This window comes from Mytilus galloprovincialis, chromosome 6 (genome assembly GCF_965363235.1).
Source record: "Mytilus galloprovincialis chromosome 6, xbMytGall1.hap1.1, whole genome shotgun sequence".
NCBI classification, from domain to species: domain Eukaryota; kingdom Metazoa; phylum Mollusca; class Bivalvia; order Mytilida; family Mytilidae; genus Mytilus; species Mytilus galloprovincialis.
Genome location: NC_134843.1, coordinates 9,937,058 through 9,954,164, shown reverse-complemented (window position 1 = coordinate 9,954,164; position 17,107 = coordinate 9,937,058). Strand labels below are relative to the sequence as shown.

The 17,107-nt window shown below is 31.3% G+C and overlaps 1 protein-coding gene across 12 annotated transcripts in view; it reads left to right on the top strand.

Moving 5' to 3' along the window:
- Positions 1-16,101, top strand: part of LOC143078893 (roundabout homolog 1-like) — a 118,437-nt gene extending 102,336 nt beyond the window's left edge. For 3 of the 12 annotated variants that reach the window (XM_076253923.1, XM_076253922.1, XM_076253924.1), the window contains 12 exons: positions 470-594; positions 1,269-1,634; positions 2,028-2,193; positions 5,673-5,831; positions 6,388-6,462; positions 7,412-8,402; positions 9,224-9,414; positions 10,807-11,007; positions 11,505-11,630; positions 12,689-12,748; positions 13,172-13,255; positions 13,952-16,101. In XM_076253923.1, the coding sequence (XP_076110038.1) occupies positions 470-594; positions 1,269-1,634; positions 2,028-2,193; positions 5,673-5,831; positions 6,388-6,462; positions 7,412-8,402; positions 9,224-9,414; positions 10,807-11,007; positions 11,505-11,630; positions 12,689-12,748; positions 13,172-13,254 (2,543 nt within the window). In that variant the 3' untranslated portion in view covers position 13,255; positions 13,952-16,101. The remainder of the gene's footprint in view (positions 1-469; positions 595-1,268; positions 1,635-2,027; positions 2,194-5,672; positions 5,832-6,387; positions 6,463-7,411; positions 8,403-9,223; positions 9,415-10,806; positions 11,008-11,504; positions 11,631-12,688; positions 12,749-13,171; positions 13,256-13,951) is intronic. The other 9 variants (XM_076253927.1, XM_076253931.1, XM_076253929.1 and 6 more) reach the window with 9 other exon arrangements.
- The last annotated feature ends 1,006 nt before the right edge of the window (positions 16,102-17,107 follow it).

Genomic DNA, 17,107 nt, shown 5'->3' with positions numbered 1-17,107 from the left:
ATAGCCACGTTTATCATCACAAAAAGCCATGTTAACTAATTACAATACATTTTAACATGTCAAAACTGATACATTTAACCTAATATTTCCGTTACACATATCGTTGAGGTTGAATTGAATATGAGCAACAACCTTACTCAAAAAGTTATTAGACATCTATCAACATTTTTTCTATCAAGACACCTTGGGGCAAATAATTTTTTTCATGACTTTGCTCTTGCCTAAGTATGAATTGGAAGATTTGAAAATGGAGCAATTTTGGTATCATTCGGTTTTCCATAATGCAATGAGTAATGTAATAGAAAGGCAATTATAATATTTCTGATATCCAATAGATTTGATAACAGCTAAAGGATGATATTTGATAAGTGTGTACTTCCTATGGTTTTCAAATTCAAGGGTAATAAAAAAATTCACCGAATCATATCTTTTTAGGAAATAGTTTACATTGTGTTTTTTACACCTATAGGATCTAAATCAGAAATTGCTGTTGCCGTTCCTGCAGATGAAATCCGTACTAGGATGAGTGGTATAGTGGTACAAATCGAGAAAGGAGGAGCTGTCAACTCGAGTGCCATAAGGTTTGAATGGAAGGTGAGTTGGGTATTTTATGCCCCACCTACAATAGTAGAGGGGCATTATGTTTTCTGGTCTGTGTCCGTCCGTTCGTTCATCCATCCGTCCATCTGCCGCTTCAGGTTAAAGTTTTTGGTCTAGGTAGTTTTTGATGAAGTCGAAGTCCAAACAACTTGAAACTTAGTACACATGTTCCCAATGATATGATCTTTCTAATTTAATGCCAAATTAGAGTTTTTACCCGAACGTCACGGTCCACATTCGCAGATGGAGCATTCGTGTACTATGGACACATTCTTGTTTTCATAAGAAACTGATATGTTTGAGAACAAATTATATAAAGAATACAGTGGTTTTCCTGGATTTCATGGGTACAAGGAAACCACAAATTTAAATGTTCAACAATTGGCAAATTTACTGTATAATTATATGCATACTTTTGGAAAACCTTGAAATCAAATATCCACTAAAAGGAAAGTTTTCCTCAATTTAAAAAAATTGGTATCCACAAAAATAAATGATTCTACAGTAAACAAGTGAGTTATCAATATAAATTTTATTGTTACAAGTCTTAACTTTTTATGTAATGATCATCTGTATTTTAGATAGAGAATCCCTATTAGATATCATAAATTGCCTTGTTTCTCTTCATTCCATATAGATCTTTCAAAACTTAACTTTTTTTATTTCAGCCTGTAAAAGAAGAAGAATTAATCCAGCATTATGAAATAGTGTACAAGAGACTTTATAACTTAGAGGACATGACAGCAGGTCAGCCACACAGAGTCTTGGTCCAGCGTCATGCCTCCAAGGACCATATGGAATCACATACCATTAGCAACCTCAATAGTCACGCCTGGTACCAGATCTGTGTCAAAGCCTTTAACGGAGATATAGGCTCTCAGTGTAGTAGTCCGTTGAAAGTTAGAACTAGAGAATCAGTTCCCTCTAATCCACCACAAAATATTATCATAAATAAACATGGAAAGACGAGAGTGTTTGTACAATGGCTGCCACCTCCGGTTGAGTCCAGAAATGGCGATGTTAAAGGATATGAAGTAAGTAGTTTGGTAGCCTATATTTGTTTTAGTGCAGGGTCTGACAAAACATTTTATTCTCCTTAATGAAATAACTATCGTGGTCAATCATGAAGAAGTGATGTTATTTCTCAGTAGATCATGCTCTTCTCAGTCTATAATTTTTCAAAACTGGGAAAAATCAAAATAGAAGTCTAAAGAATAGAAATTGACAGATATTCAGGCATATATTTTATACTTTTCTGTGACAACATTCCCCTGAAATCTTCCTAAAAAACACTTTCACCTTGTATAAAGATAGTAAACTCATTACCCGTCAAAGAAACAGATTTATTTTTAGGGGGAATGTGGAATCTCCAGAAAAACAAATATTTTATAGTGTATATTTAGTAATGGACTGGTTTCCTGTTTCAGATCAAATGTCTGAGTGATGATGGTAAACATGACTGTAGTGTCAGCATCAATGGGACCAGTAACAAGTACACTATAAATAACCTTCAAGAGGACGTAACCTACTCAATCCAGATAGCGGCACGTACATCAAAAGGTGTTGGAGTATGGAGTCAATCCTATGTCATTGGTAAGTCATATATTTAAACTGCCTGGTAACACATGGTTGATAGAGTTTTGTTTGAGAAGTATATACACTCTTCCTATACTAAAAGAGGGGCAAAAAAAAACCAAAGAGACATACAAACTCATAGATTGAAAATAATAAACTGAAAACGCCATGGCTAAAAAAGAATAGGACAAACGTAATATATGAAATGTATTATTTGGGTCCGGAAATTCAACTCCTAATTTAATAAATGTTTTGACACAATTTGCATCATAAGGAGAGTTTATTTTTTTCGGTAATTAATCCTAAGGACTGTCACCTGCTTTCACTGACAACATAGTTACAATAAGCATATGGTGGAGTTGCAGCAATATTTTTTTAACTTTTCATAGAGGTTGATTCAGGGTTAATGTGGTAATTACGACACAAAACAGAGTTATACAAGATGTTCAAGTGTTTCAAATCCAAGGTCTTCATTGAATTGAACTGGGAACATTTAAAAAAAAATCTGGAATCACAAGTGGAAATATGGAAAAAACAGACAATAGAATGTTTCTCATTAAACTTAAGAAGATTGATGCTATATTACAATAATAATGTCGTAATCTCCCTATTGCATTGAAAAAATGTTCATTTTCAATGACAATAAGTCCTGATTTACTAATTGCCATGGCCATTATACCATTAAGATAATGTGTTTATTTATTTGTAATGAAAGAATATTAATTTTCATTAATAACCATGACGTTTTATCTTGTTATTATGGCGAGGATTTAAATAATGCCCAAGGCATACTCTAGTGGTATAGTTATCAAAATTATCGGACATTAAATTCTCATTTTTCCGTGAGATCCTGTTACAGAAACCATATTAATGGTTTAACAAAGAAACATGAACAATTCTATTTTTTGTTTGATATCTGTATTAATGAAATGTGTCTCCAGACGATTGAACAATAATTGAAGAAATGGACGAGACAATTGTTTTCAGATTTACTGATTTTCTGTCATTTTAAGATTGTCAGTGCTTGGTAATCAGTTTTTATAGAACTAATAGAGAAAATTATACGTTTAATACAAAGAATCATTTTATTTCAATATTTAAGCTTTTGAATCCGTATTTTGATATTTGATAATTTGGACAGTAATTGGACAAGACAAATCCAAATAGACTGATTTAAATTAATTAGAATATGAACCATTATTCGATGTTAGTCTCAAGTACCCTATGTTGTTAGAGCATTAAGTACTTTCAAATTAAATATTTTGCGGATGAACATTGAATATTGCACAAAGCATTCAGTTGAAAGTGTCTTCACAAAAATTAAACATCTGGACAAATTTATTAGATACCACCATGCTAGGACTGTTTAACTAATATACGTCATGTACTTGCATTTTTTTAAACCAGAATGCATTGTAGTTAAGACAAACTAGAATAATTAGATTGATAGTTAAAAATCAGAGCTGTTGGAATTCCCCATTTATTTTATTTTTGAAACCCTCAAGTGTTTGTCTTATGTCATATATAAAGATCTTTTGTCAGAAGAAGAATTTGTTGTTCATGGCATATCTTTGAAAGTCTCTGTTGAATTTATTTACAATTTTGTTGTCGTGGTGATTGAGATGTAGTTTATACAGACTCATGTCTATTGTTGAAAATTATGTGCTTATCTACAAAAGTCTTTTAATTATTTTCAGTCTCATAGATATATACCCACTTGTCCTATTTGAAATTATTGTTAGAATTTCAGGTTTAAGATTTACATTTTGTAATTTTAAAGTGTTGATTTTATGCAGAAGACTGGCCATTCTTTTAAAAATGAAAATATTGCTGTTTAGCAGTGAAATAAAATCATATTATTAAATGCACATATTCTTTTTTTAAAAAAGCTTGGAATTTCCATATCTTGAAATGAGATCAATTTCAGTTTTAAAAAAATAACCAATTTCTTTTGTTTTAATTAGGTGCTTTAAACCGTTCAAACATAAATGATTGATTTGAAAACTATTTGAGTCCCTAATGTTATGCTATTATTATTCAATGGCCATTGCAAGTGACAAAACAGTTTTAAATCTGTAGAGTAATCAGAAGTTATTCCAGTCAATGGCTCGGTACAAATGCCATGGCAATTAAAAGATTTAGACAAAGGAAATATTTCACCCCAAGTCACAATGCCGAGACACCACTACTAAACGCTTCCATTATGTAAAATAAACGTGATAAATTTGTGTGTAATAAAACATTATGATTCTTTCTTAGTCCGTGATTGCAATTTGATTATAAACTTCAATTACCATGGTGATTAAATTGATGATGGCGTTAACTAATTAGAAAACCGCAAATTTTCATGGTGAAAAAAATTGTAAAGTTTATTAATGTTTTCTTCCCGTCTTTAATCAGTAAAATTGCTGCAGTGAAAAATGACATTATTTCTTTAGAGACTACAATGGTTCTTGACTATAGTATGACGTCTCTCTTAAGGATTGTTAAAGAGGTGACTCGTTAGCATGTTAATTATGTTTCACATCTGTCTGGTTGTTGACATTTTACGCTAAAATATCTAATATCATCAGAAAAAAACCTTCTCCAGCCAAAACTTGAAATGACAGAGTAAAAAATGACTTTGCTAGAGGGTTTTATATTGGGTTCGTTACGGCTTTCAGATCAATTTATTTTTGAGAGCTTTAAGCTGTTTTTGTCATTAAATGTCTGACGTTTTATAAGGTTCGTTTTTGTGAAAGTTCCGTGCCTTGTTAAAGATTCTCTAACTAAGTAAGACATTATAAAGCAATATTCTAGTCATGCCTCTAGGTCCTTTAAAATATAAATTACAACATTTCTTTGTCTTCGTAATGCATGTTCTTTTAGGCATGTGATGTTATCAAATTTCATCTGACCTTTTTCTTGTAGGCAACACTTCTAATCTTGTCGTTCCTTCATACAATAGAGTGCTGAATCATTTGCTTGAAAATGGCTTATAATTAAAATGACTTGTCTGTAGAAAATCATTTATCAAAATTCTCAATTTTTAAAGATTTTAATATATTTTTTAAAAAGTTTAAAGAGGAAAATGAATTCAGACAAGTTGTTTCCGGCTATTGCTTACGAAATTTTAAAAGTTGTATTTGAGATTTATGGTTCACTTTTGTTTGTATCATTGCTAGATTTGATTTTACAAAGATGATGTAAATTGTAAAACACCTGTGTATTTGTATCTTAAAATCACCTGCTGGTATTGTCAAAGTGTAATCTAATTATCAATCTACAAATTATGTCATTATCTGATTTCAATAAGATTAAGATTAAAAAAAACCAACACCTGAACTTATCCCACGCCTTGGTTTTTTTTCCAAACAGCACTTTTTTACTTCTTTTCAGCACGTTTTATATGTGAAAGATAGATATGAAAAAAACATGTTATAGCTCAACTTAGCTTTAGAAACTTCTCCTTAGTCTTGATTATTAAAGTACTTACATAGCTGTTGTTTTAATTACAGGACCAGAACAACCAAGTTTGATGGAAGAACCCTGGTTTATTGGTGTACTGATCGGTGTAGTGGGTGGGACTTTATGGCTGGCATTGTGTGTCTTTAGCATATGGCTGTGTAAGAAAAGAAAGAGTAAAAAGAAGATGATGCAGAATGGATTATACACGGGTAAGTGTTAAGACAACCGTTGTCATGGAGACATTTAAAAATAAAAGACCAAATTGATGTTAAGATTGTATTCCTTGATAATGTTTAAATAGTGCTAAATGCTTACAAGTTTTTCATTTCCCTGTAGAATTTACTAGATTATCATCTCTTAGGGTGCATTAAATTTCTGAAGAATAATGTTTTCTTACTGAAGTGGAAAAAATGTCATTAGAAACAGAAATACTTTTATTTGTCCTATGCAGTCTTCACATTAAAGTAATGTGATAGAAAAAAACCAAAAAAAAAAAAAACACAGACACATAAAAAAAACTAGCACTTTTATCTCAGAATTTTTAAGTTTAAAAATAATAATAGTTGAATAAGTGGTAAATATTTACAAAAAAAAATCATTCCAGAATATAAAGAATGTTTTCAAATATATTTAAACTGTTAAAATAAAATCTTTACTTTAAGAACAAAACATTACTGGATAAAAAAATAGTTGATATCTTATTCTCAGAGATTGAACCAAATTTTTTCTACTTGCAAACCTGATTATGTTTTTTTTGTATTTTAGTACCCATGCAGAAAGGCAATGAACAGCAACCATGTACTACATTTTATAGAAACGGATATGGCGAGAAAGATACTCGTAAGTTTCAACTGATAACAAAATTATAAAAATACAAGAATAAATCTGACACCTGGCTATAGGTACTAAACTCTAATGTTTACGATTACCTGAGACTTTAAAACTAGTTATTTAATGCAAATTAAACAGACACTAGCATCTGTTCTCACAAATATTTATCTCAAAAGCATTTTTGATTCAATTTAGACCTATTATAAAAACATTGATTTCCAAGGTTTAGATTGTCATTAAATTTATAAGTTATCAAAAATTCAGTTGATTTACATATGTTACATATTTAATAACATGACAGATTTTTAATGATAAAACCATCAAGCAATTTGAAAAATTATAGTCCTTTTTATGTAGGTAAAATATTTATTATTGAATCTTTTCAAAAATAGTATGCTGATTATTAATAAATTTCCAAAAATATGATAAATTCATACATTGCTTTTGTGAAGGAAAATAGTTATTACTTTTGATATTAAACAGATCTGACGATGGTAAAAATGATGACAATGGTGCAGCTGTTTATAGTCTGTTTTAATAATGGTTTGGAGAGAAAAAATTAATAAATATATACAATTATCATAACCTTAAATACAATTCAAAATGGATTTTTAAAAATCTGTACAGAGTAGTGGAAAACATAGCAACCTTCAAGTACATTCTTTTTTGTCTTTTTCAAGTTAGATGTTAGAATTAGATATAGAAAGAAAATCATTAAAAAGGTAGAACTTGAAAAATAACATTCATTGTATACTAGATAACAAGTAGCAACCCAGTTGATCTAAAAATAAAAGTAATTAAAAAGAATGAATTAAAAAAACAAACAAAAGATGAGGAAAAAGTCAAATACTGACAACAACTAACAGTAATTTAAATCAATAACACACACTTTACCTCTTTTTAACCTGCATCAAGAAAACAATCAGCTTTATTTAACAATTTATCTCTTGTTTTGCAGAACATATGTCACCAGAAATCACAAACTTATTAGATGGCCACAAGGAAGTAGAAATGCAGGACCAGAATATTTATAATGTGCCACAGATGAAAACATTCTACCACAAACAAGATCCAGTGGCACCATATGCCACAACCACCCTGATTAATCCAGGGGCAGCACAACACATGGATCACATGTTTAGACCTATTAATCAGCACAGTGGATCAGGAGATAGCTGTTGTAAACATGATTGTAGTGGATCTAACACTGATTCTGGTGGACACCATCATAGCGATCACATGCAAAGTCCCACAAGTGACAGCGGTAGTCACACGACGGACGAGAACGGAATGTTAATAAAGAAAGGAAGGAAAGGACAAGGACAGATAATTGTACCTAAACAAGCCATGGTGAACTGGGCGGAGTTTTTACCTCCCCCACCCGAACATCCACCACCAAGTGAAGTAGGATCTGATTCTCCCGCTAATTCTCTTCAGTATGCAGAGGTCAGTCAGAACCGTGCAATGGCAAATAGAAGTCCAATGTCACCTATGTCTAAGATTTCATCCTGTTCTTGTCCAGCTCCACATAGTCAACATCCTGGTTGTGCCCAGACGTGGAACGTTCCACCTCCGGCATATTCTGATTCTGGATGTGTTAGATGTTGTTCTCCAAAATACTGTGACAATGGTCAATATAGTGCTATAAATAGAGTGCAGTCTCCCCGTTCAGATACGTGGGGACAACGAACAATAGCTTGTACAAATCCCTCACAGAGGGCGCCAGTAGAAATGTATTGTCATAGTAGAACTTGTCATAGTGATCATGAACAAAACTCTGTACCTCCCTTCCATCATTATAAAATAAACAATAATGAACAAGATGGCGGAGGGGAATATCAGTGTTTTAGTGATAGTGGACATTATTCACGGTGTCCAGTAGATGGACATTGTATGGACCGAGCGTGTCAGTCTTCATTACCGAGTGTGGCTAGTGAATGTCAGTCACGGTAAGTCACTAGAAAAATCTCTTTCTTTTTTTTGAACGAGACACTGTTTTTTCTTCAATATTCTATGAACAATTTGAAAGTTTTAAAATTTCTTTGATCATATCTATGCATGCTTTCTCACTTTTACAAAGAAATAAAAATGAAGTTAGATGCCTTTGATTGTGTTTTATTTGTTTCCCTTTCTGTTGAACAAAAGTACTGATGGTATGCAAATTGCCCACTTTCCTAACACATTTAAATTTCCCGTATTTAAGTTCAAAACAAAATAACGGTATTATGTACCAAAGTAAAAGTTTATATTCATTATAACTGTTTAATAATGGTTCTTTTTATTACACCATCAGAATTTTATATCTGACAGAGAAAAAGACTTAAGTGCACTTACAGTGCATTCTAATTGTCAAGAAATATGTAAAAACATAAAAACAAAAACCATAAAACCGCAGCACATCAAAGAAATTGTAAAATTAAAACAATATCAGCTTTTAGCAAATTTACTGCCAACAATTGAAAAATCGATGTATGAGCTAATTCAAATTTGTCAAAATTGCATTATCAAGGATAGTATTGTGCAGAAAAAATAAATTGAAATATTATAATGTACTGAAGTCGAGTAAGGAATGTTTTAGAAGTTTTAACTTTAGGAGAGATCTGTAAATATTGTAAATTGAAATTTTAAGCTCAATTTATAAAGTTGAATAAATGCTTTTAGATGTAAAATTAAAATTGCAATTAATTTTTACATTCTCTGGTAAATTTTAATTTCAAACTTTAAATTTGTAGAAACATATTTTAAAAACAATGTTTATATTTGATTGTAGAGGACCATGTAGACTGAGTGATGGAGGGCATCACCACATGAATCTAGCTGTGGAGGGTTACCATAGAAATGGTGACTCACCAATGTCAGGTGGTCAAGACTATGTTGGTGAGTCTGATTCCGAGTCTAATCCCCCGCAAGATGGGGAGGACTGTGGTGATGAAAATCCCGAAGATGAAGGCAACGTGTCAGGTGACAAGTCACATGTCATATCGCTTACTGCTTTTGAATTGACACACTGCAAGCTTTTATAATATATACCTGCAGGCATTGAACTTTAGGATTGGTTTTAGGGTTTGGCTTTATCTAGAATGATGATGCTTTCAGCTTTAAAACCCTTTTACAAAAATACAAGACAATTTTAAAATCCATGCATTTTCTCATAATATATACCTGCAGGCATTGAACTTTAGGATTGGTTTTAGGGTGTGGTTTTATCTTGAATGGAGATGCTTTGGCTTGAAAACTCTATTAGAAAAATACAAGACGTCTTTCAAATCTCTGCATTTTCTCATAAATTTCCTTTGCCACAATGCTTATGTTATAAGTCACAGTAAGAATACATTTTTCAGTGACTTCATTTACAATGATGACCTGGATCAATTGGTGTAATTCATTACTAAAAATAAAAACCAACTTGGTCTATTAAATTTGTCACATCTTGACTGACTATGCGAGGGCTGTATAGCCAGTCTTTAAACTCTTCCATCTTCATCATCTTAAACATAGGAAGAGGGCTTCTTCATTTACCTGTATTTACTGTAAACGTATCGAAATGCTTTCTGATATAAATATTGAACAGAACCATTTGGAATTAGTTATGGTTTCACACATGTCATTTTTGGGGCCCTTCATAGCTTGCTGAACCGTACTTTGACCTATAATTGTTTACTTTTATAAATTCTGACAACTTGCATGAGATCGCGGTCTCATTGGCACTCATTCCACATCTTATATATATGCAAATGAGGAAAAAAGTATGAAAAAAAATAGAAAACTGCAAGGTAAATTCAAAAAGGGGGAAGTTCATCAAATTACCCTTTTATATTAACAGCTGACCTTTATAGTTGTTTCCATTGCTTTGTTATTTGCTGTTTAGAGTTGGAATGTTGTGGTTTTACACTAACATAATATTGAAATAAGGTTGAATATCTATATTTGTTAGATAGAATTAGATAAATGTATTATTTATTAGTGCTATATTTATATACTGTATATTTTAGAATGCTAGAATGAAAAAGGGAATATTATTGGAAAAAGGAGGGGAAAAAAACAAAAGTTCAAATAGTTAGTTTATGTATTAGGCTTACATAAGGGATTTCACCTGAAATCAACTTGAATTATTAGTGGAGTTAAAACACATATGTTGGAGAAAGAAAAAAAAATCTTTTCTTTTTTTTTAAATGAAATTATTTTTACTTTATCATAAAATTACAAGTTTTGTGATTGGGACTATTTTTATGATGTAGTCAGTCCTTTAGACCTTTTATGTATTGTCCGTCCTTTAGACCTTTAATGTATTGTCTGTCCTTTAGACCTTTAATGTATTGTCCGTCCTTTAGACCTTTAATGTATTGTTTATAGGTTCCATGATGGCATCGTGGGCCAGTGTGACGGACCAGAGCAATACAGATTGTTCCAGTCATCGGTCGAGTGCTGCCAGTGATAGTGATGCTTCATTCCTTACCGAGGCAGACTTTGCCAGTGCCGTAGCTAAAGCTGCCGAGTTGTCTGGTCTGACAGTTGTTGGTACAACAGTCTGTGATCCTAAAACTGGTAAACCAGGTAAGAGACAATTATGGGAGTGAAAAGTATATACCAGAGACATCGCTACTCATTTAAGAAAAACCTGCTGCAAATTAAGAAAAATATTGGAATGACAGAAACAGAAAACTGAAGATTGGGTTTATTAAGCTCAAAAGAAAATTATGAGGTATACTTTGATACTCTAGGAAGTTTATAGCAGTTACTTCATTGGAATTTTGTGCCTGCAAAGAAAAGTCTGGTATCAAATTATGAGTAGGACTTGATTAAACATGCTAGATATTGTTATAAGAGTTGTGAATAGTTCAATCTAATACAGATGAAAACGTTGCTGTGAGCCTTGTACTGACTATAAGAACTATTATGTGTTTTTCCCAGTGAAATGTCCATCTTTTTCAAGCATTCTAAAATATACAGTATAGATTAATATAGCACTACTAATACATGTATCTAGATCGATCTAGCAAAGAAATTACCAAATTTTCATTTTAAACTCAATATGAAATCCATTATTTTAGTTAAGCGTCATAGACGTCCTCGGCCAGCTAGACCAGTTAGTCCCTACAGTACAGATAGTAACTTTAGCGCAGTACCACACAGGCCGTACCCAAAGTCACAACGAAAGAAACAGTTGATTGAGCAAGGTATTGTATTTAAATCAATATAATATGATAACAATTTTTACAGATCAATGAATAGGCCAAATGACTCTCTTAAAGATAGAACCAGTGGTCATTTTTCTTCTTTTTTTTCAATGTTTAATAATTGTTGTATAGTTTTTGGTTAAGATTATCAATTAAGTAAAGATATGTAATATTTGAGAGAGTGCATTTGGCCTATTTTGTTCTTAAAACTGAAATAGCAAGAACTTATTTTTCTGTTAAAAATAACCCACATTGTAATTATTTTTTAAGCCATTTTGAGAAAGAAGAGAGGTAGACGAAGGAATATGCAAACTCATAAGTTGATAAAAAACCACTGACAAGATCATGTGAAAAAAATAAGAAAAATCTACTAAAAGACATAACACTACATGGAAATAGAAAATCACAGCAACAGGAAACCCACAAAAAACAAATGTGGTGATCTCTTAAATCCCAAACATTCAGTGCAGATTCCCATCAAATTAGATATTTATGTCATGAACTTCAGCATATTCTGTATAAAAAACCTTAAATATCATTTAAAATAGAATAGATAGTTTTCCATTGACATAACATGACTGGAGTTGTTTCCCTTTAATGTAATGTTGATGGGCAATGTTCACAAATAATTCTACTGAATTCAACTTGTATTGACAGCTTGACTATAGAAAAAGTCGTTATTCAAACTATTTTTTTGTTGTAAATCTCTTATTTAAATTATCAATATGATCTAGATAGGTTTTTACAGGCTTACTTATGATCACTTATACCACATGTTCAGACTTGGTTTGTCAAAAAGGAATATCAATCTGTTTGTCCTGTATCATAGCTGCCAAAGAGAAAAGACTTTTAACTCAAACTATGTCAATATAAAACTATTGAGTTGTATAGTTCAAATGACTGAGACTAAATGCATAGTTGAATGTGCCATGTTGTCAGTGATGTTTTGCTAAACATAGTAGAGTGTGCCATGTTGTCCGTGATGTTTAAAAAAAATAATTTTCTATTGAATTATCTCCCTTTTGACAGAAAAGTAAAATTAAATTCTGTAATTTCAGGGAAATGGCAAAGAAAAGATCAACCCAATGGTGTACCTTCCCAAAATCTTCCTGCTAATGGTTAGTTAATTTAACAAATATCTTTTTAGTAGTCATTTTTAATTTTCATTTGAATGAATTTGTTTACTCTGCTGAATGCTGAACTATTTCTTTTATTAAAACAGATAATATGTTAAGCCTCCCTGAAAACAATAACACTTTTGTATTGGAGACCCAATTTCATTGAACACTTTTTTGGTCAGCCACTGGTTATTGAAGAGTTTAGGAAGTACTAAGAAAATTTGGAAATTTCTCAATCCTTAATGGGGAAATGTACATGTCATTTTATGCTACAAAATAAGACTATAATAAAACTATGATATTTAAAAAAAAAAAAATATTTTTTGGCAACATGGCATAGGACCTGTAGAGTATCTGTCAATTTAACTGTGCTAACTAGAAGATTTAAATTTCTGAAAGTTAAAGATATAATTATTTTTGTAGTTGAAGATCTTCCCTCCTATCATAAACCATCTTTTCCGTCATCATCACAACATTCGGCCCCTTTCCCAGAGGATAAAATCTGATGTAAGTCTCTGTGTCTTTTGTGTTTTCCACTCTGCTATTGCTGTTGCTTTTGCTTCTCAATTCAATTTTATTTGCTTTAGCTGAGTGAAAGAAAAAAAATATTAGCTACAAAAACCTGCACTGCTAGGTATGGAGAATTTTCACTTATCACATGGTTTTCACGGAATGCACAAACATGCATGGTGATCATTGAAGGCTTTTTACCAATGTAGTGATTATCCATATAAACACTTAGAATTACTCGTACAAAGAAAACGGACTATTGCCTCACCACTTTTTGTAAATTACATTTCCTGGCTTTCATATATGTTAGATGTGAATAGACATTGCTGGAAATGTATGTACAACAAGACTTTGAAAAACTGAAATGTGATATTGTTTAGAAAGACTCAAGAATGTTAAATGAACTATGCCTACCTCCCTTTTCCAGTTTATGGCTTTTACATTCATATATTATTTTAAAGAAAAATCAAATTTTGTATTGAGACTATAATGAATGCTGTCTCCTAAAAATAGGTTGATGAAGGATTTGTGTAAAATAATTTTATTTTTTTCATATTTTCAATTCAATTTGTATGACCACAAAACAAAATTTAAGGCACAAGCAATCTTAACTTTCAGTTTTTAGAACTCAATCATCAACTGTAAATTTGTATGAAGAAATAACATTTTAATGTATGCTGTTTTTCTTTTCAGGGGGCATTGGTTTGATGAAAGTATAAAAAGTGGTTTTATCTAGTCAGAGGACTATAGTATTGTCATGTGATTCAAAAACAGTATCTATGGCAACAAAAATTGGATCTGGAAAGCCATGATTAAACAGAAATCCATTTGCAGACAAACTTTGTAGTTCATATGTAGCCAAAACTTTGTTGATCAAAGTTTTATTTATTTTGCTGACTGTGATACATGGTTGCTATGACTACAGTATGCTGCTATCCAGATTTGTGATGTTCAGTGAGTCAAACGAGAAATGATAGTATGTATTTTTCATACAACTAGATGAAGAAGAATTCCAAGGAAGTTTCTTACATTGTGTTTTTTAGAGTGCATACTTTTCTGAAACTGTGTAACAGCAATAAAACAGTGTGGTCTTCCTATAGAACCTATCAAAATAAGTTTTAAATTTGCTGCGGCACTTAAAACCAACCAATAGTAAAACAATCTACCATTGACTGCAGACTTGTTATGTGTTTGTTGTTTATTGTTATTTATTGAAGAAGAATTGATATGTCTGTTTAAAACCATATTGTTATAGAATTATTTTCACTTGTAATAATGTTGAAACAAACTTGTCATATTTTTATGAGATCTTAACTAAAGTATATAAATTGAATCATTGAAACAGTTCTGATGAAAAGTTTGATCTTCTGAATTAAGAAAGAAATGTTTAGAAAATCAAATTTCATACACATGGGTAGTATTGATTTTGAAATAAGCTTAGAATTTGTGACATTGCTTAATATGCATTTTAATGTTCTTCTCTGCTTTAACATACAGTCGAAAAAGATAGCAAGCTTCAATATGAAAGACATACACTTGATTGTAAAAAAGAGTGCTTCAAGTTGGTAGATACTAAGATGGTGCTTTTGACATTCAATTTTATCATCCCCTTTTCGTATAGATTTTGCCAATTTTGAAAGATTAATATCATTATCTTATAAATTTATGAAAAAGAGATATGTATGTGTGAATCAATATCTGAAGAAATATTTGAAGGAAGATATGTATGTGTGTATCACACTTTATAAAGAATGTTTGGTTAATGAGTGTTAGTAGTACTACAGTATATTATTCCAATACCCATACACATGGCACATGTTTTCATTTTTGGGAAAGATCAAAGAACTGAAAATTGCAGTTGTTTTCATGATAAAAAGTTCTGTCATTTTAGCACAGCATACTAACGCATTGATTTTTAATGATTTGATTTTATACAAATATGTTATAATAAAAAAACATGAATTAAATTTTAAGTAGAAATATTCATTGTTTTTAACAATATTTAGAAAATTGCTATTACAAGTATCGAACTGAATGATTGTTTTAACATTTGCTTTTGATGCCATAATATAAAGTGATCTGATCAGATACATTTTGTTACTGTTATTTCTTTATCATTTTTGTGTATTTTTCCTTGGTTAAGTAAAAGCATAATTTAAACCTCATTCAGAGTTGGGGGATATGATAATAAATGTGCAATAATTTTGATACTGTTCATGTGATTTTATATTTATTTTATTATTTCTTGTTACATTTTCACTTCTCAAGCAAAACTAGGGAATATTCATACACAACATAAAGATTTAAGGGGTAAGACCTTGGTTCAGGGTAATAAAACTCTATAAATCAGTGATGTGTTTGTAAAAGTCAAGTTTCATCAATGTATTCTAAGCATTTACATAAAACAGATTGGAAATCATCTATGTAACCTAGAAGCTTAGAATATAATGAAGAAAATGGTTGACATAAACGTTCTGATGATTTTAAAGAGTTATTTCCCTTAATCTTGGTCTATCTCTTCAAGCTAATATTTCTATAGTAATTATTAGCATTTTGGGGTTATTAAGTTATTTGTTATTATATGATGTTCTTCTGAAAAGTTTCATCACTATTTTCATAAAAAATGTGCAGAAAATTCCAAAGTATGGATTGTATATAATATCCTGAGAATGTATAGGCAATATATGTTGTCCCATTAATGTCTCAAATAATGGTCGTAAGAATGTTTGTAAATAGTGTCTTGGTTAAGATGAAGCTTGTTGTATATGATCATTTTATGGTTATACCATTTATCATGTCATAAGAAAAATCAATTTCCATAAAATAAAAAAATTGAAATCTTATTATTTCATTTATCTGTTAGTTTTGAACAAAATTATTAGCCTAGTATTTCTAGACATTGGTGTGCTACCATGGTGTTATAAAAGTTAGAGAACAAACACATGAAGATCTAACTAAAAAAATGTTCTGATACATTTCCATACATTAGACGGGAACATGCCTTTCTTGGGCTCATACCAAAAGCAAAAAGAAGCGTTTGGATTTTGAGTTATCAATTTAGTATTTTGTTTCCAGATGTTTACTCCAGTACTTCAAATGGGATTGCATCTATACATTGATATGTAGTCACATAGAAAGGATCCCTATTGATTTTTTTTCTATTAATATTTAGGTAACAATGTTGTAAGCCAATGTCATTGTTTTGAAACTGAAATTATTCTGATAAATAGTTCAGAAAGTACACATGGAATTGCACTGGTACAAATCAGGCCAAATAAAGATACAATGTATTTACAAGTACAGCTTTTTCTCGGACCATAAGAGACTGGAATAAACTACTAGACGAACATAAAAGTTAGGCTAACAAGATGGAAGGTAAACAATGACATTTCCTAAAACAGGTGTTATGAAATAAGGAAAGCCTTTTCATGCCTGATTGGATCATTCTCCAGCATTCTTCCCCGTATAGAAGGACTGACTTTACATTGCAGGTGTATATCCTGATCATCGTTTTCAGACTGATTGACCTTCTCTTCCATAATTGGCAAAATGCACATCTGGCATTACTAGTTCTGGCTCTTTTATCTTTTGCTGTTCCATTGGTGCAACTTAGCATGCTTCCAAGATATATAAAGTCCTCAACCTCTTCTATGATGTTATTTCCAAAGTACACTGGTTGTATTGTGTTACTGTTGATGTCCACGAACTTGATCTTTTTTCTAACTTTTATAGTCAGGTCTATACTTTGAGCTGTTTTGTTCTGCAAGTTGTTTCTGTTGCTGGAAAGTAGACCGATATCATTAGCAAAATCTAACTCCTTTAGAAAGGAATTCATAGTCCATCTGATGC